The 25893-nt window shown below is 45.5% G+C and overlaps 1 protein-coding gene across 2 annotated transcripts in view; it reads left to right on the top strand.

Annotated features, from left to right (window-relative positions):
• The first annotated feature begins 10009 nt into the window (after positions 1 to 10009).
• MICU3 (mitochondrial calcium uptake family member 3) overlaps positions 10010 to 25893 on the top strand; it is a 59947-nt gene continuing 44063 nt past the window's right edge. For both annotated transcript variants that reach the window (XM_054990479.1, XM_054990478.1), the window contains exon 1: positions 10010 to 10354. In XM_054990479.1, the coding sequence (XP_054846454.1) occupies positions 10010 to 10354 (345 nt within the window). The remainder of the gene's footprint in view (positions 10355 to 25893) is intronic.

Genomic DNA, 25893 nt, shown 5'->3' with positions numbered 1-25893 from the left:
GAATTAAACCACCCTGTCCCAGTACCAGGCAGAGCTATACATAAAACTGTCCACTTTCTTGTTGAGCCAGATCTGAACTAATAGCCACTGTATTTCCCTCCAACATTCAATACTCCCTCTGAAAGGTGACTGGATGCTGGGGTAGGGATGAAACAGCTGAGTGATTTGTTCTACCTTTCAGGGGCAGGACAGCCTCCTGTCCATCATATCTACGGGACTGTCTCTCCCTGTACATTCCCCAGAGGCCTTTACGCTCTACAGACCAACATCTGCTGGTGATCCCTGGCCCCAAGGATATTCACCTGGCCTCGACCAGAGCCAGGGTCTTCTCAGCTCTAGCTCTGGCCTGGTGGAACATTCTCCCACCTGAGATCCAGGCCCTGCGTTACTTACTACAGTTCCACCAGGCCTGCAAAATGGAGATGTTCTGCTAGGCCTATGAAAATGGTTGAGGAGCTGGTGAACTGTCCTGATGGTCCCTTGCCTAGTCTGTTCCATTTCTAAAGCCTGAGATCTGTTGTGCCTACCCAGGGTGATAGGTACTTAAGTTACTTCTCTGCCACATTTGAGAGGTCCTTGTTGGACTGTATTTTATTGTTTTACTGTTTTATATGGTTTTTAATGGTATTTTGTAGTATTTTGTGGTATTTATACATTGTGATTGTTGTAGTATGATGTTGTGTGACCCGCCTTGAGCCTGCTTACAGGGAGCACAGGATATAAATCCAATACATATATAAATAAATAAAAATGTTTAAAATACCCTCATATCCACTAGTTCTCCACTGAAATCTCCCTGAGGAGATTAGCTGCATTTCCCATGCAGTTCTAATGCTAGTGGATACGTAACTATCTTTAAATGTATTGTTTATCTCCTTTCTCATACTACAGTTCTGAGGATATTAGATGATGAAAAACATTAGCTGTTAACACAGCATCATTTCCACTGGATTTGGCTAAGGTTTGTTCATATAATCAATGGGTATGTAGCTTGAGATTAATGTAACTAGCAAGACAGCTTTATACTTAATTTTATTTAATTTTTTCACTTTTTAAACAAATTGTATAGAGATCTAGAATATATCTTAATGCTGTTTTCGCTATACTGTAGAGACTGAAATAGAAACAGATATGTTACATAAAGTAATTGTTGGTTCATTAAAGAAGTTTCTGACAGTGATACTGGAACATTCACTTCGTTTCATGAGAGTTTGAGTGTTGGCACATAATATCTTCAACCAACCTGGAATCTTAAACTTACTGTGCAATTAAAATGAACTTGTGTTCTTAAACAAACATCTCAATGGGAGGGTCTGATGAACATATCGACTTAAGTAGTTACAGATGTGCATTTTTTTTTCAATTGAACAAAAGCTTAGCCTCAAGGTGCTACTGAAAAGTCATTAAATTCATGACTGAAGACTCAAACTTCAAGGAAACATTCAGCACAGATATCTTTTCATTTGTACATGATTAGAAATGATAAATACAGATCTCAATTTGAGATTTTAAAAATAGCCAATAGGAACTATGAAAAATAATGTACCTATATTTAAAAAATCCAAAAATACCACAAGGTAGGTGGCCATTTCATGAACGACAGCAGTTGTCACTGAGAACCAATGTCCATCTTCAAACATTCCTCCAGCTACCATGAGCTCCCCATCTTAATTGCATGGCTACAGAACATCAAAACAGTGGTGAAAAAGACCAGTGCTCCCATTTAAGATCCCTAGTAGCAGGGCTTTTTTTCAGGGGGAATGCGGGGGAACGGAGATCCGGCACCTCTTGAAAATGGTCACATGGCTGGTGGCCCCGCCCCCTGATCTCCAGACAGAGGGGAGTTGAGATTGCCCTCTGCGCCGCTTAGCGGCGCGTAGGGCCATCTCAACTCCCCTCTGTCTGGAGATCAGGGGACGGGGCCACCAGCCAAGTGACCATTTTCTCCAAGGGCAACCCACTGAGTTCCATTACCTCTTTTCCCAGAAAAAAATCCCTGCCTAGTAGTGATCACAGATCACAGAACAACAATGCTGATATCATCCAACCTGGCTGAAGCTCTGAAGAGGACAAAAGCCAATGACGCTTCTGCTGCTTAGTTGTGTAATAATCCATTCTTTGGACACAGCATAATTACTTGGATAGAGGGAGCCTATATAGATAAAGGGCAGTTCCTAATTTAGGGACTTCCCATTCTCAAATTCTGCCCAAGAGTCAGTGTGGTTACAGTTACAGTGTTGGACTAGAGCTGAGGATAGCTGGGTTCAAATCTCCAATAAGCCATGAAGTTTACTGGGTGACCTTGAGTCAGTCACGCTCTCAACCTAATCTGCCTCAGAAGTTATTGTGAAGATTTATGGTGTGAGTGTTTTTTCCCTTCTTAATCTAGTGTTTTTTCCCTTCTTAATCTAGTTAGCCAGCTGCAGTCTTTCCTGTGTAGAAAGATGTGGCTGCTATGATGCATGCCCTGGTTACATCTAGATTAGATTACTACACTGCATTCTACATTTGGTGTAGAGGTTAAGAGCACAGGACTCTAATCTGGAGAGTCCACTGCTGGCTGCCCCGAAAAGGGGTACAGTAATCTATCTGTCCTCTACTACCTCCCCTTTTTGTATGCTGATAGGCAGGAGTGAACGAAGCACTCTCTGGGGCACATACAGGGAGAGATGGTCCCTTAGGTATGCTGGTCCCAGTCCGTTTAGGGCTTTATAGGTCAGAACCAACACCTTGAACCGGATTCGGAATTCTACTGGGAGCCAGTGAAGCTGCTGCAAAATAGGCGTAATGTGTGTCCTACACAAAGTTCCAGTTAGGACACGCGCAGCAGCATTCTGGACCCGTTGAAGTCTCCGGATCAAGCCCAAGGGCAGCCCTGCAGAGAGCAAATTACAGTAGTCCAATCTGGAGATGACCATTGCATGCATCACTGTTGTTAGGCCCTAGGCCAAGAGGTAGGGCGCAAGTTGCCGGGCCTGACAAAGGTGGAAAAAGGCCGCCCAAGCCACAGCCACGATCTGGCCCTCCATAGACAAGGAGGAGTCCTGAATCATGCCCAAACTCCTAACCGATGGTACGGGCACAAGTGGTGCCCCCACTCCCAAGATCGGGAGAAGGATCCCCGCCTCCGACAGCCCACGGCCCAAGTACAGGACCTCTGTCCTCGCAGGATTCACCTTCAGCCTACTCTGTTCTACCCACCCAGACATGGCCTCCAGAGCTCTCAACAGGGTGTTGGGGCAGAGTCAGGTCGGCCGCCCATCAACAGATAAAACTGGGTGTCATCTTTATGTTGATAACAACCCAGTCCGAAACTCCACACCAACTGGACGAGGGGGCGCATATAAAGATTGAACAACAGGGGAGATAGTATCTTCCCCTGTGGGACACCGCACTCCAAAGGATGGCGTGCAGACAGTCTCTCCCCCCACACCACCCTCTGTCCCCGACTGCGGAGAAAAGAGACAAGCCACCGCAAGGCTGTCCCACGAATCCCCACATCAGCAAGGCAGTGGGCCAACAACTCATGGTCAACCGTGTCGAACGCTGCTGAAACATCTAACAAAATGAGCAGCGCTGACCCGCCCCAATCCAGGTGCCTACAGAGATCGTCCGCAACACTGTCTCATCCCATGGCCCGAACGGAACCCAGACTGGCATGGGTCCAGGACAGAGGTCTTTTCCAGGAACACCTGTAGCTGATCCACCACCACCCACTCAATCACCTTTCCCAGGAACAGGAGGTTCAATACTGGGCAGTAACTGGACAGGTCAGTGGGGTCCAAAGATGGTTTTTTCAAAAGAAGGCTCCCTATGGTGTCCTTTATTACTCTGGGAAAAACCCTAGAGCTCAATGATGTATTAATAATGACCTTCAATTGGGACCCCAACCCATTGGCACTGGCTTTCACCAGCCACGACGGGCAGGGTTCCAGGGAGCACGTAGTGGGCCTCACCAGCCGCAGGATCCTGTCCACCTCCTCCCGGGAGACTAGGCTGAAGTGATCCAAAAATGGGCTGGAAGACGGCCAAGGGGCCTCCAATTCCCTTACTGTACCAATCGTGGCCAGCAGATCGTGATGGAAAGATGAGATTTTATCTGCAAAAAAGCTCCCAAAAGCCTCACAGCTAATACCTGAATTTCCAATTTGACGGTCTCCCTGCGATAGGGAGACCAATGACCAAACTACCTGAAACAATTTTGCTGGCGTGAGCTTGCAGACGCTATGGACGTGGCAAAGTATTCCTTCTTTGTCACCTTCACCGCCACCTCATAGGCTTGCATAAACACTCTATAAGATGTTCTTGCCTCTTCGCCCCGATTCTGCCGCCACGCTCACTCTAGCCATCTCAGTTCCAGCTTCATCAAACGTAGCTCCTTTGTATACCAGGGAGCCAGTCTGATGTGGGGATGGAGAGGACAACGGAGAGTGATTTCATCGATGACTTTCAAGAGTCGGTCATGCCAGTCCCCCACCAGCTCATCCAACGAACCACCAGGGGGCATCAGATCCCGCAGGGCATTCTGGAAGCCAATTGGATCCATAAGTCTCCGCAGGCGAGGATAAATCCGCTCATCGCCCATGCAGGAGGGGGCCAGCACACGCAGACGAGACCTCAGGACATGGTGGTCCGACCATGGCACCATTTCAATAGTGTCCAGGTCCACCTGAATCCCTGCCCCAAAGATCAAATCCAGCGTGTGGCCTGCTTGATGAATAGGAACTGAAACAAACTGGGAGAGTCCCAGTGCTGCCATGGAAGACACCAGGTCCGTAGCTTGAGAAGAGGCGGCATCATCAACATGGACGCTGAAATCACCCAGGACCAACAGTCTAGGATGATCCAACGCCCACCCCAATACCACCTCTAACAAGCTCGACAGGGTAGCTACTGGTGCGCTAGGTGATCGGTACACCAAGTAGATAGCCAAACTCTCCTCAGCATCCCATGCCAGGCCAACACAATCAACTCTAATCTTTGGAGCAGGGAGTGTCCTGAAGGAGAAAGACTCTCAAATGAGTATTGCCACCCCACCCACCCCAACCATCCATCTGGTACTGATAAAGGACCGAGAACCCTGGGGGAGCCAGCTCTTTCAAGGCGACCGTCTCGCCCTCCCTCACCCAGGTCTTGGTCACGCACACCTGGTCCACTCCTTCCGCTGCAATAAAATCTTGCGCCGTTTTGGTCTTATTATTAATGGACCTGGCATTGCACAATATCAGTGCCAGAGGGGGGCTACACCTCCTAGCCCCAACTACCAGCATGCCTTGGGATGGGACACAAGTTGGAAGGGCACCGAGCCCTACCATGTCTCCGTGACCTTCCTTTCCACCCTTGCGTCTCACCGCCATACCTCCCTCAACCCCAGAGCGCTGGGATCCCCAGCCCCACCCCAGTCTCCTCCCTCATATCCACCACCCTCCACAAATCCAACCTCACCCTTCACAAATCCTTGCTTTGTAAACCGCTCTGAGTGGGCATTAAGTTGTCCTGAAGGGCGGTATATAAATCTATCATCATCATCATCATCATCATACGTGGGGCTGCCCTTGAGAAGCATTTGGGAACTTCATTTGGTGCAGACTGCTGCAACTAGGAGTAGACTGTAAGGACTATATTACTCCAAACTTGGCCCATCTACACTGGCTCTTGTTTCCAGGCACAATTTAAGGTGCTGGTGTTAACCTCCAAAGGCTCACATGGTTTGGGACCAACATATCTGAAAGACTGCCTACTCCCTTATGAACCTACCCAACCACTGCAGTCATCTTTGGAGACCCTGCTTTGCGTGCTTCTGCTTTCTGAGACCTGGAAGGCCTTCTCCGTCATGGTATCCAAACTTTGGAACTCTCTCGACAGGGAGATTCATCTGTCCCCTTCTGTTGCCATCTTCCACCAGCAGATGAAGACTTCTTTGTTTCATTTGGAATTCCCTCCGTGATTTGTCCTTAATGCCCAACGTTTTGTTTGAATCATTGTTTTTATGTCTTTGTTATGTTTTTCAGCTCTGATTTTAGTGTGTTTTCGCTGTTATCATTTTGGTATGTTTTAATCATTTTAAAATGTGGTTTTATTATGTAGATTTTAAGTTACTAGCCACCTTGGAAGCCCTCATGTGGGCAGGAAGGTGGGGTATAAATTGTATTAAATAAATATTGCAAATTCTGTGCTAGGATCTTAATCTCAGGCACATGTGGGCTTGATTAGGATTGGGACCACAACACATGAGGGGAAGGGGGCTTCAGTCTTCCCTTTGCACTGTTTTCCTGACCTGAAATGGCCCTGGGGCTGCAATTTGCCCTTTCATGGGATCCAAATTGCCTTAATCAGATGATCTAGATTTCCCCAATGGGAAAAACAGTGCCCTCTAGGAGCCAATTCATGTCAGGAAAATGGCACAGGAGGAGACTTAAGCAGGGCTTTTTTTCAGCCGGAACACGGTAGAACGGAGTTCCGGCACCTCTTGAAAATGGTCACATGGCCGGTGGCCCCACCCCCTGATCTCCAGACAGAGGGGAGTTTAGATCGCCCTCTGCGCTGGCACTCTGCACTGGCCAGCGCAGAGGGCGATCTAAACTCCCCTCTGTCTGGAGATCAGGGGGCGGGGCCACCGGCCATGTGACCATTTTCACCTGGGGCAATTTCAACTTTTAAAAACTCTCCCCTTGTTCCAGCTGACCCAAACTGACATCATTGTTTAGTCCTGAGTTCCACCACCTCTTTTCCCAGAAAAAAAGCCCTGGACTTAAGCCCCCGCCCTCACACACCATCATCCCAGTCCAAATCAGGCCTGCACATGCGTCAGATTAAGTCCCCAGCATGGAACTTTCACTTACCAGGGAAGACCTGAGGGAAATGTAACATGCAGTTAAGCTATTATAGACTACACTGCAGTCAATCCAGGCCTTGTTCTGAACCAGCAAGACAATTCTTCGACTCTAATAGGGTCAGATAGCATAGCACACCAGGAGAAGGAAACAATGGTGATTGCATACTATCTGTGAAACTTAATCTCCCTCCCCTTCCTCCATGGAGCTCCAGTGTCAGGGCAGCATATATTGTTCTCCCTCCATTTTATCATCACAACCATAGGAAGCAGTATAAGGTGGAAAGGGTGTGACTGGCCCAAGTTTACTGAATGACTTGATGAATGAGTTGGGATTTGCACCTGGGTGTCCCAAACCTCCCAACATTTCTAAAATGAAAACAAGGAAAGGCTTTTCATCGCCCCAGTTCTTATACTAAGAGCCATATCCTCAGAAAGGCAACAAATAGCCCATCCAGCTCAACAGCTCCTGCCCTGTGTGAAATAGCAAGCTGTTTGCTACATGGTTCGTTAGTGTTCATGAACCTGCATTTATATGGGGGTATACTAAAGACAGGTATTCGTTCTGCTTGCTAAGATTTTAGTAGCTTGAAAAGTTGATGGAAGGATCTCAAAGTATAACTAACAACACACACTATACATTTTAAAAGGGCATCCCCAAAGAGCAAAAACAGGGACAAAATATGGTCAAGTGCTTAATAGTAGGTAAAAAAGGTAAAGTCATTACTGACCCATGGGGGAATGTCACATCTCGACATTTTCTTGGCAGCAGCAGCGGCACCAGGGTTTTCGGCGCCTGCGGCTGGCCGGCCAGCCGAACACCCGCACCCGCGCACATGCACCGGCCTACATGATGACGTCACGTGTGATGCATCCCAGGGCGCACGTGTGCACCGCCAGCCTGATTGCTGTGGTGGGCAGCTGGGAGGGTGCGCAGGTGGCCTCCAAGCTCTCCTGTTCGGTTTCCCTGCGCTGCCGCAGATGCCTTCCCGCCGCTGCTGAGCCCGGCTGGGGGAGTGTTCTGGTGGCGCCGGCGGCTCGGAGCAGGAGGGCTAGGAGGCAGCAGGTCTGTGGCGCACACTGTCGCCCCCCACACCTCCTCCGGCGCCCTCTCCAGCACCATGCGCCCTGAGGCCACCACCTACCAGGCCTCAATGGGCGCGCCGGCCCTGCTTGGCAGACTGTTTGTTATGGGGTAGTTTGCCATAGCCTTCCCCAGTCATCTACACTTTACCCCCAGGAAACTGGGTACTCATTTTACCGACCTCGGAAGGATGGAAGGCTGGGTCAACCTTGAGCTGGCTACCTGAACCCCACTTCCGCCGGGATCAAACTCAGGTCGTGAGCAGAGCTTGGGCTGCAGTACTGCAGCTTACCATAGTAGAAAGAGAAAATGAGGAAACTGCTTTACACTGAAGGACTGATTCACATGTGACAAAGTCATGTGGCCACCACAAGGACTTTGGATCAGTTCCCAAGGACATGGGGGGGGGCTTATTTGGATCAAGACCATGGTGCATGGAAAGGAGGAGCTTAAGCCTTCAATTTTTCTCAAATGAGATAGTCTGGAGGAGCCATTATCTGCCTCATTGGGGAAATGTATATGTACTCAGAGAGCAAATAGTGGCTCCCAGAGCTGTTTCACATCAGGAAAGTGGCACACAGGGGACAGCTTAAACTCCCTTCTCTTGTGTGCTCTGGTCTCCATCCAATTTGGGTCCCTACACAAGTGGGAATAGAGTTCCCAGAATACAACTCTAGACATACATCTGTTGACGGTTCAAGCATCTGGCATACGGAGTTTGTAATGTATGCATCTGCCGAGAGTCAGGCCATTAGTATATCAAGGCCAATATTCCAACCAATGTCCTTCCCTGGATAGCCCAGGTGGACCTGATCTCATCAGATCTCAGGAGGACTTGAGGGCAGGATGTCATTTCATTTGCCCTGACCTGGATAAGCCCAGGTGAGCCTGATCTCATCAGGGAAGCTAAACAGGATTGGCCTTGGTTACTAATTGAATGGGAGACCTCCAATGAAGACCAGCGTTGCAGAAGCAGGCAATGGCAAACCACCTCTGTTAGTCTTCTGCCATGAAAACCCCACCAGGGGTTGCTGTAAGTCAGCTATGACTTGAGGGTACCTTCCACCACCATTCTGACAAACAGCACCTCTCCTGTCGAGGTCCTGCACGTGAACACATGTTGAGTCAGTTTGGTGTAGTGGTTAAGAGCGGCGGGACTCTAATCTGGAGAATTGGGTTTGATTCCCCAGTCCTCCGTTTGGGTGACCTTGGTTCAGTAACAGCTCTCTCAGCCCCACCCGCCTCACAGGGTGATTGTTGTGAGGACACACTGTAAACAGCACAGACTGGGTGTTAAGTTGTCCTTAAGGGTGGTATATAAATTGAATGTTATTGAGTTAAACTGAGTCAGACCTCTCCATTGTCACCTCCTACCTGCATCGTTTTAATTGGAGAGTCCACCTATGACCTTCTGCATGCTCTTTCATGGTCAGTGTTGTCTGCTCGGACTGCCAGCAGCCCTGAGGGGGTCTCAGAAATAGGAGTCTCCCATCCCTTTTGAACTGAAGACATTCTTATACACATCTTATACACATCGTGTTGCTTCAGTGAAGTACATAAGGAGTACATATTTGCTTCATGTTGTCTAATGTCAGTCCTAGAATTGCTTATGCTCTGTTTCAGCATTTCCTCAACTCTGCATTGGATCCCTGTGGATGCTATGTCTTTGTAAACTTGTATTTACCCTTTGGCATTGTTTATGGACATGTCCTTGACACTAATTGTACTAATCTCACACGGTGTAATCCGCCTTGAGTCTCAGTGAGCAAGGTGGACTAGAAATGACATAAATAACAATTCTGCCTGAAACAGATGCTCTAACCACTAAACATCCGCTGCTTCTCGGACTAAACCCTGGAAAGAAGAAGGGGGGGAATACACGTGAGGGTGAGGCGACGCCGAGGGAAACAGGCCAACGCGCCGTCAATAAATGTCAAGTTTAAATAGTGACAAAATCTGCCAGCGCGGAGGCTGGGCGGGCAGCGGCGCGAGAGGGCGGCGGGTTGGCAGCCCGGCCTCTCCTCTCGCGAGACTTGGCCGCCGCCGCTTCGCTTTGGCTCGGGCTCTGGCTCTGGCTGCGCCGGGCCGGCGCGATGGCCGCGCTGCGAGGTCTCCTGCGGGGTCGGCGCTGCAGCCTGCCCGGCTTCGGCGAGCCTGCGAGCGGCCGGCGGGCGCGGGGCTTCGGGGCCGGCGGCGGGCGCGGCGGGGCGCCGAGCGGGCTGGGCGTGGCGGCGGCGGGGGCTGCCGGCGGGGCGCTCGCCTGGTTCCTCTGCCGGCGCTTCCACGGACGGCCCGGCGAGCGGGGCTCGGAGGAGCGGCGGCCGGCGCTGGGCGGCGGGGCCTGCCGGGCGCGAGGAGGAGGAGGAGGAGCCGGGGAGGCCGCCCGGGGCCGAGGGCTGCTGCCCATCCCCGTGGCGGCGGCTGCCAAGGAGACGGCGGTAGGTGGACGGGAGGGGCCCCGCCTCGGCCTGCCCCTTCTCCTCACCCTCCCCAAGGGCGGGACTGAAGAGGCGGGCGGCCTCTGGGGAGGCTCCCCGGGAACGGTCGCCGGTTACCTCAAGGTTACCAGTGTGAGGGGTCCTGCGCCTTGGACAGGCAGGAATGTGGCGGGGTTTAAGCGAACATAATTTAATTTATTTTCAGTTTATCTTCCGCCCTCCCCACATTTCGAGCAGGCTCAGGGCGGATGAGTGGTGGGTAATTAGTAGTGGGTAATTAGTAGTGGGCTGCTGTTGAATTTCTCGCTGCCGTGCCAGGGTTCAAAGGGGTGCCTTCCATGGCGATACATCAAAATAGGTAGCAAGGTTAGTGGAAAAAAGCAGGAGTCCGGCAGCACCTGTAAGACTAACAAGATTTGTGGCAAGGACGAGTTTTTGTAAGTCACCCATAAGACTTAACAAGATTTGTGGCAGGGGATAAGCTTTTGTGAGTCACAGCTCACAAAGATAATTAATTGCAATTATTTTCTTTTCTACTGTTGTTTGAAAGATGAAGGGAGCTGTGACTCGCAAAAGCGCATACCTCGCCACAAATTTTGTCAGTCTTGTAGGTAATGAGTAGTAGGTTGAAGATTTGTGGAATTTCTTTCTGCAGTGCAACTGTTAAAAGTGGTGCCTTCCATGGAGATAGATCAAGATGGGTAGCTGTGTAGCAGTAGAAAAGAGCCAGAGTCCAGTTGCACCACTAAGACTAACAAAATTTAAGGTAGGGTATGAGCTTTCATGAGTCACAGCTCACCTATAACACTAACAAAATGTGTGGCAAGGTATGAAGCTTTCGGGAGTCAAAGCTCACTTCTTCAGATATCAGTATCTGAAGAAGTGAGCCGTGACTCACGAAAGCTCATACCCTGCTACAAATTTTGTTAGTCTTATAGGTGCAACTGGACTCTTGCTCTTTTCAGCTGTTAAAAGTGCATCTCTATCAGCATATAAAGCATCAAGCATCCTTTTGTAGAAACAGCAGTGATTGCAGAGCTAAGCCTCTTGTAGGGCAATCCCCTCCTTTTCTGCCAGACAGCCGGCACATTGCTTGAATCAGCATTTTGGAAGAGCTTACCTTTCCTTTTATTCCCTTAGAAGCTCATTGATTCATAAATCTTGAGCAGCAGAAAATACTTATTCTTTATTTTTGGGGCTGCATGGTCTAAAAGGACTGAGACATATTTTTCAATTGTTAAGGTGAATTTAGGTTCCTTATTGTTTAACCAAAGCACCAGGATTTCTGGAGTATAAAGGGACGGTTGGTTAATTAAAGGTTTAATATCATGAGGATCAGCACCTTGAATCATAGCTGTTGTTGGGGAAGGGGTACCAGATGAGCGGAGAAAACTCCCATCCCTACGTGCAGTAGCCTTGAGTGTCATTTCTCTGCCTGACTTTCCTCCCTCTCTCTTGTTTCTTCTGTTCTTCGCAAATCACTTGTTTTTCATAATCTGTTAAATAGGTTACTTCAAGCTTTATCATTTTCCCATGTGGGAATTATTTCAGTATAGGAAAATAAAAAACAAAGCTTGCATATGATGCTCAAGTTGCGCAAGTCCTTATATCTACCCAGGCTGGAACGTCATGAATGGCTAAAGCATCCTAATGTATTTATACTGCATGCATAGAAAACTAGATGTGTGTGATGGTTGTATATAGTTAACTATGTGCAGTTGTCACGCTTATTCTAACATGAGACTTCCATGTGGAAAATTCAGTATATGGTCCCAAGTGTACAGAGTTAAAATAAAATTTAAAAAAGAAAACTTCATCTGCCATTATTTCTTTTCACATTGAGATATCATCAGATTTTTAACATATTTTGTACAGCAGTTTACATAATGTAAAAGAAGCTTGCCTGTCTCCAGGGGTGGCGGGCCTATTGAGGCCAGGTAGGCAGTGGCTGCAGGCGCGGGGTGCCGGAGGGAGCGCCAGAGGAGGCTCGGCGGGCGGGAGCGCGCGCCACAAAGCACCAGCCTCCTATCCCTCCCACCCCGCGCCGCTGCCGCCACCAGCACAAGCCCCTGGCCAGGCGCAGCCACCGTGGGCAGGCATCTGCGGCGGTGCAGGCAACCGAGCGGGAGAGCTCGGAGGCCACCCGCCACAGCAATCGGGCCGGCGGTGGTGCGTGCGCTCCCGTGATAACGTCACACGTGATGTCATCACGCAGGCCGGTGCGCGCGCACGCTCGTGCGCGCGTGGGGGCACCCGGCCAGCCGGCCGCGAGCGAGGTAAACCCTTGCTCCGCCCCTGCCTGTCTCAGAGCTATGAAGCAAGTCATCTAGTGGTCCTTTAATTTTTAAAGTGGTTTATAACACCTTGACTGAATGGCCCAGGTAGCCCAGTTTTATCAGATTTTGGCTGCTATGAAGAGTCAGCCCTGGTTAGTACTTGGACAGGAGACCACCAAGGAAAACTGAGGTTGCTATGCAGAGGCAAGCAACGGCAAAACCACCTCTGCCCATCTCTTGCCTTGAAAATCCTGTGGGGTTGTCTTAAGTCGGCTGTGACTTGACATACCTCCCACTCACTGCTGGTAACAGTGTGTCCACGTTTTTGTTCATAATAATAAACATGATAATGAATATCTCTGGCAGTTAGGAAGAGGCCTGATTTTCCATGTTATAATAATAACATTTGATTTATATACCGCCCTTCAGGATGACTTAACACCCACTCAGAGCGCTTTACAAAGTATGTTATTATTATCCCCACAACAAAACACCCTGTGAAGTGGATGGAGCTGAGAGAGCTAGAAGCTGTGACTGACCCAAGGTCGCCCAGCTGGCTTCAAGTGGAGGAGTGGGGAATCAAACACGGCTCTCCAGTTTAGAGTCCCACGCTCTTAACCACTACACCAAACTGGCTTATGATTCTTACTGTGAAATATTAACATGTTTACATTACAGATATCCAGTAGTGGAGATAATTGCTTGTCAAAAGAACTGTATTCATAACTCTGCATAGGTAAATGCATGTCAAAACAGGCTGCAGTATAGGCAACTGCAAATCCCAGCCTTGCCTGATTTAGGTTATTCCACAGCTTTGGATACATTTTGCAGATCTTTATCATTGTTTGCTGATTTGTCTAGAAGCAGTCTATGTGGAGTACTAAACTGTGGTAACTTAATCTGGGGAAAATGTTGTGTTCTACAGTTAACAGATTAATTATAATAAAGGAAAAAGCAGGGATTGTCTCATTTAGATTGTCCACCTTTATGGTGGGGATGATTTCAGCTCTACCAACTGTGTTGATACCTTGTCCATCAAAAAGCAGATTGAGATGGACAGGAGTAAAATTTAGTAAAAAATGAGTTAAAGTTATGTCAAAGCTGAGTTACATTACAATAAACGATCACATCTCAGAACTGACTACTATCAGATTCTGTTAAAATAGAAAAAGAGGATTCCAAAGAAACTTCAGCGAAACAGAAATGTTGCATTGGAAGGAAGCCCCACTCTCTCCCCTGAATAAATGCTCCTCTTCAGCACTATCCCTCCTTGTTCAGCTCTGTAGTGTGCTGAAGAGACCAAAGTGTAGCTGTAGAAGACGCTTGGGATGCTTCCCCAGGCCCAAGCACAATTTCACTTCCCTCCCATCCCCGATTAATAGAATAAGGATCACTTTAGCAAGGCTAGGAAGGAATATTTGTCCTCTGTTTCTCTGCCTTCAGCAGAGAAACTGTATGTGCAAAAATGTTTGCAGGTTCGTGTTTGTTTAAAGTTCACAAGCAGTGGTGCACATTTGTTGCAACAGACTAACATGGCTACTTCTGTGTCTCATGAAACTGTACAGGCTTGGTAGTTTACTCCAAGAAGGCTACTTTGTGTTCTGCTGGGCTCTCTTATTAGCAGAGCCACTGTAATGTAGTGGTTAAGTGGTTGGGTTGCGAATCAGTACTTTGCTGGTTTGAATCCTGCTGCCGCTGCTATGAGCTCAGCAGGTGGCCTTGTGTAAGCCACTCTTCTCAGTCCCAGCCCCACAGCTGTATTGTGGGGGTAATAACACTGACTTTGTTCACTGCTCTGAGTGGGCACTAATCCATCTAGAATAGGAGTATGTAAGTGCATCATCATCATCATTTATATTTCTAATCCGCTCTCCCTGCAAATGGGCTCAGAGCCGAATACAACATATATAAAATATATAAACATGTTAATTTATTATTATTATTAAATGCTTGTCTCAGACGGAAGGGAAAAGTGATAATAATATGACACAATTAGAATCAGCATAAGTAATAATTCAGATTGTAGGTTTTCTACATTCTGCAGAAAATTAACTGAGGCTGCGGGAAGAGATACCCTGGGAAATGTGAGAGCGTAGGACTCTGATGATGTCAGCAGTTCTGTGAATAGTCTCAGGTGACCAATGTACTAATATGGCAAGGGGGCATTCTAGATTTCACACAGTCCAAAACAGTCCAAAGCTCCTGTTGTTCTTAGATGAAAAGCAAACAAAAGAGCCAGCCCCAGGAGTTAGTATCAAAAGATAGAATGGCAATGCATTAGGGTCTACTTAGGTGGTGGTTTGTTCTTAGATGAAAGCATCGGCCTGTATAGTACAGTATTTAGATTGCTGGACCAGGACACAAGACAGCTGGGTTCAAATCCCCACATGCAGTTCACTGCATGGCCCAGGGCCAGTCACCCTCTGTCTGCCTCATCTCCTTCTCAGAATTGCTTTGAGAATAAGATGGAGAAGGGGAGAATTATTTATGCTGCCACAATCTCTTTGGAGGAGGAATAGACTAAAAAAGTAATAGATACCTTCGGCATTTATGTTTATAGATTTTTTTTTTGAAAAAATTAATTTATTTGTACAAAGCAACACCCCCAACTCTAGTAAATCTATACATAAACTTCTATAAAAGGTCTCCAGATATCTAAAAACAAGTCCATATGTAATTGCCATCTATATGCGATATGTTCAAATGTTGACAAGTTCATAAGAGAAAAGAGTCCAGTAGCACCTTTAAGACTAACCAACTAAGACTAAGTTCATATGGTTCTCAATCCAATGAGTTATGGGAAGTGGGCTTTTGTCTTTCCAGTGTTGTAGTGTAAGTCTTTTAACGACTGTAAGGGCACAGAGGGTCCATTTCCATTGACCATTGGTTAGGTTCCATGAGGTAGGCAAATATTTGAAAAATGCATAAACATCCTCAAAAATAAATAAATGTTTTAATACAAAATGAATAAGAGTAATGACTTCCTTCCAAAAGGACCAAATAACTGATCACATCCAAAGTGTATGCTTATGATGCGCATCTTGTAACATACAGTGCCAACAATTGGACACTGTATTTAACCCTTTACTAAAAAGGCGCTGTGGAGTCCAGTATATACTCTAAACATATTTTTTTGCTGAATAAGTCACAACTTAAGATCCATAGAAGCAACAGGTATAAGACTTAAAGCCATGTCCCATTACTTTGGCAGAATTGAACAATCTAGCTCACTATTCCATTGATCTTTGAGACTCTGCATATTGTATTTATCAACCAGCATCAAATATTTATGAACAAACATGGTTTTCTGTGTTGATTCAATAAAAGTTTCTGGGTTGAGGGAGATTCTGAAACATTCAAAGCTGAAGGACTATATTTAAACACCAACAAATGTTGCAATTGTAAATATTTCCTTTCAGCAAAAAGTGGCAAATCATATCAAGACCTCAGCTGAGAAAATGACAAGAAATCATCATTGTCTATTAGTTGATCTAAAGTAAAAATCCCCCTGTCTGTCCAAGCCTTCCATAAAGAAGATTTCCTCCCAATTCTTATATCTGGATTGGCCCATAAGAATGAGAATGGGTCAAACTGATATTGTCATGATGTTATGTGCCATACTTCTCTAACTGCAGAAATTGCAGGAGGAGCAGGATCCATTTTAACATAAGTAGATCCGAATGCATTCCATTTTAAGAGTGGCTCCAAACAAGAAACCTCCAACAGAGCCCAAGATGGATAATCCAATTTAGAGCAATCCTAGTAATTTGTATAAATTAACAGATATACCAAGGGATTTTTTTTCAGCAGGAATGCGGTGAAACGGAGTTCCGGCCCCTCTTAAAAATGGTCACATGGCCAGTGGCCCCGCCCCCTGATCTCCACCGACCATGTGACCATTTTCACCGAGGGCAATTTAAACTTTAAAAAACTCCCCCTTTGTTCCAGCTGACCCAAAGTGATGTCGTTGTGCAGTCTTGAGTTCCACCACTGAGTTCCACCACCTCTTTTCCCAGGAAAAAAGCCTTGAAAATACCTAATGCTATAAGATCAAGAAAGTTGCATCCCCTTTAAAGAAATCCAAGGTGGTGATGAACCCCCCCCCCCCTTAAATTCTGAAACAAAGTATTCGTTTTATGACTATACCTACAGGGTATATGGAACCGGATTGCACTCAAAACATATATAATCCAAGGTACAATATTCATTTTGAGTGTATTTACTTTACCCCTTAATGACAGGTTTAAAGTTGCCCATCTGCCCAAATCCAAGGATATATCAGCAATCATCCTGATGGAATTCAGCATAACCATGTAGTTAATATTTCTTGGAATCAATATTCCAAGATAAGTAATGGCATCTTGGCACCATTGAAAATGTCCATCAGCAAATACATTCTGTGATATATTGTCTCTCCATGGCATCAACTTTGATTTTGTCCAGTTAATTGAATAACCAGACAAATTACCAAAATCAAACTCATTAATATGGGAATGGAAGACTGAACCCAACAAATAATGAAAGGGCCAGTTTGGTTTAGTGGTTAAGAGTGCTGGGACTCTAATCTGGAGATTAGACTCCTCCACTTGAAGCCAGCTGGGTGACCTTGGGTCAGTCACAGCTCTTCCAGAGCTCTCTCAGCCCCACCTACCTCACAGGGTGTTTGTTGTGGGGATAATAATAACATACTTTGTAAACCGCTCTGAGTGGATGTTAAGTAGTCTTGAAGGGTGGTATTTAAATCAAATGTTATTATATAACATAAACATAGCTTTGGGGATATGTTTATGGAGGCACTGTATTAGTAATGCTGGAACAAAATAAAGATCACAGCTGGTCTGTGACACGGTAATATTGGCAGGTTCAGATGTAAATCAATATAGTATCTCATGATTTAATTTAAGATGATGAACTTGTTTTGGTTCTTCTATGCTTTTGCGATGAAGTTGGTAGAAACAAACACAAATTCTTGGGTCATTTTAAGCATATATATTGAGAGAGGTTGTAAAAAAAAGTCCCTAATTAAGTGGATTTCTGACACTAGTTTAAATTACCTTGGTAACAAATATATTGTGTTTGAGTAAACCTAAGCAACGAATAGTGCAAGGATTGTGAAATAACTTTGACTCTGAAGGCACTAATGTGCTACGGTACTTGTTTACACATCATGTCTACTGGTATTTGAATGAAATTCCTTTATTGGATTGGGAAAATGCACTCCTCTGGAAACAATGTGAACATTCAGAATTTCTTGACATATTAAAGGAAAAAAGTTTGTTCATAAAGGAGAAGAAGATAGATGATCAAAAGTGTACCTGATGTCTTAAAATGTTGCTTGGTTTCTAGCAGTATTAATGTAATATTATATGCTGTGGATAAATCTGAGATTCTCTAGTGTGCAGCTGTAGGCCATCTTTTTCCCCCTGGAATTCGTAGATCTTTATGTGAATATGTTGTCAAGGCCTATTACATTTTGGGATGCGTAGTAGCTTCAGTGTGGGATGTTTGAATCACTGTAATATAAACATTTGTACTTATATACTACATGAGTTAGTTGGGGTGAAAGAACTAACAACTGCAACATTACAAGTATTACATAATATTGCATAATAACGTGACCAATATTACATAATAATGTGACCAAAATACAAACTTAATAGTGCATGCTGAGCATGTAAATATGTAGAAAACATACCAGGATTTGATATGACTGTCATTTTTGGAGATAGATTCAGAGTCTATCAGTAATCTGATATTTGACTGAAATTCCTCTCTCGTTCAAATCACAGCAGCAAGTGTAAGGTTAAATTTATTTCTACTTGCTGTATTTCAGAATATTTATGTAAAATCTTAGAGCTAAGGAGGATCAAATAGCAGGACTGCTGGTACTCTGTATATACTTCAGAGTTTGCTAAGCGCCAAAACAGTTTTGTCTGCTTTGGGATTTTCCCACACTAAGAATTTAATGTTTAACCTCTTGGCCACCCAGGAAGCAAACAAAATTATACCACTTTTATCTACTTGGGAGCATATTATGTTAGCCTGGGGCCAAGTAAAACACAACTTTTAAACTGCTTTCTTTTCCTTCAGTTGTATAAAATCACACTAATTTCAAACAAACTTACTTGGCATCAAGGAATGTGAAAATTGCTCATTTAAAATAAAAATCTCTTACAACATTGTTAGATAAAAGCAATCTGAATTTGGCATGAATATGAATATACTGTATCTTTTTGTTAACTTCCTATGGACTTCTTGGAAAATGTATTATCAGTGCTTAAATTCTTAATTGAGGTATAAAGCTGGCTTGTCTCTTCACTATTGAACTATAACTCTTTGTACCCTATAATTTGGATCTGTGCAGTAATATATTTATCCAAAATGGAGTGCCAAACTGTAGTTGCAGCTAGTACCTTCGTAATATGTCAAGTTTATCCATGGTTCACAATGGTTTAATCTGAACCTTAATTGAATTATTGATCCAATATAGAAGTAATGCATGATGATGTGATTAATTTTGGATAGTAAATGTTTGATACAATCATATGCTAGTGTTTATAGAGGAATCAAAAGGAGTATATTGTTTAGACTATTAATAATGGGTATAATTGTGGAGTTACCTCTTTAGGGCATCTTGGCATCGGTTTGCATGCAGTAGATCTTTTGTCTGATGTTCAGCCTTTTCTCCATGGGAAAATCACTCTTTTTCCCCTTTAGAGCGGAAGCTTCTGTATTGCTGACCTTAAGGAAACATGAGACCAATTCTTGGCAATGAACCATTTGTTTCTTCTTTAAAAAAACAAAAACCTAGGGATTAAGTGATGTCATGCTTTACTTGAATTTAACTGAAAATGAGGCAAGGCTGTTGTTTTAAATGATACTTTAAAATGTATAGGAAAGAGTTTCTGACAGTATCTACTTAATGAGAACAGAGTTTAGTTGTGTTTAATCTAGCAATATACATATTAAGAATATATAAAATCTTGCTTAATTGGTAAAATTTCACAAAGTGTGTTAAACATTCAAATTTTAATAACTGCATGATCTTTTTCTGGACCCAGGTCCACAGTCCTCATCCAAGGATGAGCAGGGTGAGTCAGAGACCACTCTGAGGGAAGATCTGGATTCCCTGGGGGGACCTGACACCACCAAGACCCCCTCTAGATCTAGTGCCCCTGGATCCGGGGCATCAGTTAAAGGATGTACCCCTGCTTAGCTCCAGGCAATACTGCCAATGCTACAGACTCTGGTGTAGCCAGCCCCTGTCATTTAGGGCCAGATCCCAGACCACCATCCTCCATGTCCTCCCCTCATCCAGCGAGAGCTGTAGAGATGGTGGGCCCATAAGGAGGCAGTTCAATATTGATGAAGCACTAAACATACAGTGCTTTGCAAGATTGGGGCTGTTAGCCGAGGCTCTGGAATGGCCAGCAGCCCCACTGTTACCAGGTCAGGATGAGAAGGAGCTGATGCCACCCTCCAGAGGTGGCTGCACCATGAAGCTAGATTGAAGGAACTGGAGTTGCAAGCTCTCTCTTTACAGCTGCAGGAAAACAAAGCCAGAAGAGCTCACTCTGCAAGGCAGTCAGGGGGAGAGGCTGCCCAGCCCACTGCACCTCAGCCTGGCACTGGTAAAGTGGTCTTTAAGCAATTACCTCAAGTTTTGGATCAGTTAGATGTGGGATTTTTTGTGTGTGTCATTTGAGATGGCTTGTACTGAGCAGAATATTCCAAAATCGGACTTCTTACGCATGTTGAAACCCCAAGCGAGTGGAAAGCTGTTAGAGCTCTTAGCTCCTGCTCAGCTTGGTTACTTTGATCAGAGCTAAAGCTACTGTGCACTTTGGACTGTCCCCTGAACTCTGTAGGCTATTGGTTGGGCAGATACAATGAGACCAAGGGGAGGCTTGGGGAGGCTTTGTAGATCACTCTAGATGCCTCCTCAAGAGGTGGCTGGAGGACACAGGCGCTCAGGATCCTGACACCATTATTGACTTGCTTTCATGGGAGAAACTGCATGATGCTTTACAGAGCTCTTTAGGGAGAGAGTGGAGGCAAAGAACCCCCATGATGCGTTGGCAGCCTTGGAGCTGGCTGACCAGATAGTGATGAGTTGGAATTTGGAGGGCTGGGAGGAAAGGCTTGTCTCGGGCAGACCGAGGCAGCAGCGATATTTGCACCCCTCAGAAGCTTCCAGCCCAACCCCAGCGCACTCCACTCCAGCAAGCAGCAAATCTGTCAGCTTGGAAAGGGAGAGGACACTGCTGACTGTTTTGGCTGTGGGAAGGAGGGACACCTTAAGAGAGACTGCCTTGTGAAGGTGTATCCGGGAGCAGCCCCAAACCAGCCAGCAGCAAACGGCATTCTCCTTTGTACATAGGGAGGCAGCCAGCTAGAGAGGAGAAAATTTCCTCCCCAGTAGAAGAGGAAATTGTGATGAGAGGCAGGGTTGTAATGGCCAAGAGAGATACCTGTCCTGATCTCAATCCATGAAAGCCATGTTCCGCCAGATTAATATCTGACAAATGAATGTGTGTATGCACAACCTTTTGAGAGTGAAGTACACAAGCTCTGGAAGGCCGGAATGGGATGGTGGGATGTTGCAGTTCACATCCACCATCCTGCACCATTCCTACAGGGAGGCGACCTGACTATCACCAGGCGTCAATGCTATCAGCAGGCGTAAAGCTGCAGCTGGGGAAGGTGAACAAGGGGACCCATTGGCAAGGGAAGTGGAGGAGCAGGACCTGTGCACTGTGTTGTTATTATTTATATATTTATTTAATTTATAGCCCGCCCTCCTAGTAAGTGAGCTCAGGGCAGGTTACAACGAGAACCAGTTTGGTGTAGTGGTTAAGAATGTGGGTCTCTAATCTGGAGAACTGGGTTTGATTCCTCACTCCTCGACTTGTAGCCAGCTGAGTGATCTTGGATCAGTCACAGCTTCTAGGAGCTCTCTTAGCCCCACCCACCTCACAGGGTGTTTTGTTGTGGGGATAATAATAGCATACTTTGTAAACTGCTCTGAGTGGGTGTTAAGTCATCCTGAAGGGCGGTATATAAATCGAATGTTGTTGTTGTTATAACAAAAACACAGGCATAACAATAAAATCACAAATCTTACAAAACATTTCAACAATTTACCTGCTCAAAGGGTGAAGGTATGGGTTGATATCCTGTGGCTGCTCATGTGTGGGAGGCAGATATAGTCTGCCCACAGGTGGGAGGCTGGCAAGGAGACTCATTTGATGGATTTAATATTGGCCTCAACCTAATGCCTGGTGGAACATCTCCGTCTTGCAGGCCTGCCAAAAAGATGGAAGATCTTGGTGGGCCCGAGTGTCTTCCAACAGAGAGTTCCACCAGGTCAGGGCCAGGACTGAGAATGCCCTGGCCCTGGTTGAGGCCAGTCGAGCCTCCCTGGGGCCAGGGACCACCATGTGACTAAGCATTCACTACTACAAGACAAACAAGTTAAGGCAGCCACAAAAAATGCTTTCTGCAACCTCTCTTTAGCCTGGAAGATGGCTTCTTATGTCAACATGGCCAACCTGGCCACCTGGATCCATGCTATGGTAACATCAAGACTTGACTATTGTAATGCATAATTCATAGGTCTCCTGTCTAAGTTAACTAGGAGACTCCAATTGGTGCAAAACCCTGCAGCTCTGCTGTTATCAGGAATGATCAGGAGCATGAACATCACTCCCATCCTGCAGTCACTCCATTGGCTACCTTTCAGTTACCATTCTCAGTTCAAGATATTGTTATCACATATAAAGCTTTTCATGGCCTGGGTCTGGCATACCTATGGGACCACCTCTCTCCCTGTGCTCCTCCATGGCAGCTTCACTTATCTGAACAAGGTCTTCTGCAGTGCCACCCTGCACATGGGCGAAATCAACAGCAGCCTGCACATGGGCTTTCTCTGTGATGGCCCCTGTCCTCTGGAACGGCCTGCCTGAGGAGGTCAGGAGAACCCCCACCCTCCTGGCTTTCTGCAAATGATGTAAAACCGAATTATTCAAAAAGGCTTTTTCCTCAGGAGGGCTATATTAGAGAGGGGTCTCAGATGCTTTGCTAATGAGTTAGGGACCATACACTTCACCGCTATATTGCCTTACATGCTATCTGCTGCCTTAAGTATGCACTCCTGTGTTGAAGCATAAGCTGCCTGTGCTTCAGGTCTTATCCTACTGCATAGTTATATGTTGTCTAATGCCAGTCCTAGAATTGCTTATGCTCTGTTTCAGGTAATGCTATGTCTTTGTAAACTTGTATTTATTTACCCTATGGCATTGTTTATGGAAATGTCCTTGATATTGGCTGTACTAATCTCGAATTGTGTGATCCACCTTGAGTCTCAGTGAGAAAGGCAGACCATAAATGACACTAACTAACTAACTAACTAACTAACTAAATAAATAAATAAATAAATAAATAAATAAAATGGCGGTGGTCGGGAGAGAGGAGCAACTGGCATGCCCTCAGCAGCCTGCAGTTCAAAGCACCCACCAACCCTCCACAGATGAACCCACTCCAGGAGAGGAGCTAGCGGTGAAAGTGACCTCTGGTGTGGAAAGGAAAGTGGGTGAGGATCACAGGGTTGAGGAACCTGCCAGCACTATCCCAGTGAAGCCAAGTGCACTCCCTTCCACAGAATCCAGTCCAGACTTTGCACAGCAGCAGAGAGCTCATCCAGGCTGTGATTTGGAGCATCTTTTCAGCCAGCGCCTGCAGAGCTGTCCGAGGTACTTCGGACCAGTTTTCTGATTAGCAAAGGGCTTCTTTACCCTGAAGAGTCACGACACCAGCTTGTTGTGCCAGCTGTTTACAAACAGAAAGGTCAGAGCAACCCCTGCCAGACTTCGCTGTCTTCACCACTCCTTTCAAAAGGGTGGCCACTGATGTGTTTGGCTGTCTCCCACAGGCTACCCAGAGAGGGAATAAATTTCTTATGGTTCTGGTGGATCGTGCTACTCGTTACCCCAAGATGGTTCCCCTGGACAGGATCGACACTAATTCTGTGACAGTTGCCTTCATTTCCATATTTGGTCACCTGGATTGTCCTAGAGATAGTGTGATGGACATGGGGCCATCGCTAGTGCCAGGCTCTGTGGAGAAGCTTTGGCAGAAATGGGGAGTCAGGCATCTAACCTCTGTTCCCTACCTTCACCACACAAATGGCATCCCTGAGACTTTGGGGGCTATGCTGCAGAAATATGCTGACATGCACCCTAATGAGTGGGGCAACAGCCGCTCCTTTTTGCTTGTCCCTCCATGCTCCAGGCCAGTTTAGGCTTCCCCCCTTTGAACTGCTCTTTGGGAGTGAATGCTGGAGTTGCTCAGGGATCAGTGGAAAAATGCTCCAGTGAGGGAGCCTACTTCCATGGCATTCTGTGTTGATTAGTTGCAAAGCTCTCACAGAGAGGTATTAGTTTGGCCTATGAACATTTGGCCTCTGCTCAGTGGGACCAGAAAGTCTGTTACTCTTAAAGGGCAAGGGATCATTCTTTTAAAACTGGTGACTCAGTAATGGTGCTAAAGCCTCTTAAGGCTAATAAAATGGAGGCTTCCTTGTTTGGCCCCTGCAAGCTTGCAAAAAAGGTGGGCCAGGTTACCTATCTTATTTCTTCCTCTGAGGGAGAGGGCCCCCACAGACTTTGTCTTGTCAACATCCTGAAGCCGTTTTTTTGAGAGGGAGCTGCCTGCTTCCTCCTCTCTCCTAAGTGAAGCTGATGGGAGGGAGCAACTGCTGTCCAAGGTGATGTGTTGTTTTAACCGTGTAATTGCCTAACTGCTTTATGTACTCTGTATTACCAATGACTTGTATACTGCAATGTATCTCTGAATTGTGCTGAGGAAACATGCTGCTCTTAAAATCAGACCCAGCCTCCGGCTGCTGCACAAATTCCTGTTCCCGGGGAGTTTGTAACTGCCAAAACCCAGAATAATATCTTAAAAAATGAAGCATAGTTGTATTTAAACCCTACTTTAAAAGATATAGCTGTGATCTTGTGGCTAGAGGGGAACAGGCCCTTCCAGACTACTGACTGAGTGTTATTGCTGGAGAAGTTAGTGAATGCCGCTGTAAAAAATGCTTTCTCTGCTGAGCATGTAGTTTGGCTCACTGCCCAGCTGATTTAGCTCTGTGGATTCAGACAACTTGAAAATATCAATTGGTGCATAATGTTTACTGTTGGAAGCTAGGCAAAATTAACACATTCCACTGATCTTACAGCAATTCCATTCATTTCAGATTAGTTTCAGGGCTCAGTTCAAGATGAAGATTATTTCCTATAAAGCACTTCATAGTCTGAGACTTCACAAATTTGCAGGATCTGCCTCTCCTGATGTGCTCTATTGCAATTGCTCCATTCCTCTGATCAAGGCAGGTAACACTGGTATCTGCCCATACTCAACCGTTCTCTGTAATAGCCCCTACTTGGTGGAATGGCTTGCCTGATGCCATTGGGAAGAATTCCACATTGTTGTCATCCCAAAGATTATGTAAAACAGTTATTTAGGAGCTGTATTTATTTATTTATTTTTACATTATTTATGGTCTGATTTTCTCACTGAGACACACTGAGTATGACAATACAGTCAGTTTAAAAGCCATTTCAATAAACAATATAATAAGGCATATAAATGCACATTTGCAAAGATTTAAAACTAGCAAGAATCTAGTACAGAGTCAAAGCAATGCTAAAACAGAGCACAAGCAATTCTAAGAATGACATATTTAAAAACTATCCAGTAAGATCATGCCCCTAGCACAAAAGTTTAGGGACCGGATGCATCCGTAACAAATGCAATATTTTCAGTGTCATGTGAGTTGCCTTGAGCAGGTCTCTGGAGAGGCAGCTTCTATAGCTCCTGCTGTTTGCTTCATTATATGCTTATAAACAATCTTACACAATCTTTTTTGGCTGCATATGTGTAAAACAATACAGTTAAACACCTACAGATACTTACTTTAGAACTATTATTAGCTGTTACAAAATTAAGCATCTTTCTAAACATATCACAGAGCTATCAGTTTTTTGGTAGAAAGATTGCATTCTTTTGTGAAAACTTCTAAAATGGATAGGTTTGTTTACAGTTTTATTTATAGCTTCGTGTCACCTTTGTAAATGAATATTAAACAAAAGTTAAAACCTGTACATCAAAAGCTTTTAAAAGCTTTTTTAAAAAGTGAAACAGCATCAACACAGTTCTAAATACAGAAAGAAAGACAGCTCACAATTTACTGGCTTGCAG

This window comes from Eublepharis macularius, chromosome 10, assembly GCF_028583425.1.
Source record: "Eublepharis macularius isolate TG4126 chromosome 10, MPM_Emac_v1.0, whole genome shotgun sequence".
Lineage (NCBI taxonomy): Eukaryota > Metazoa > Chordata > Lepidosauria > Squamata > Eublepharidae > Eublepharis > Eublepharis macularius.
Note: the sequence above shows the minus strand (reverse complement) of the source record. Positions and strands in the feature narration are given on the sequence as shown.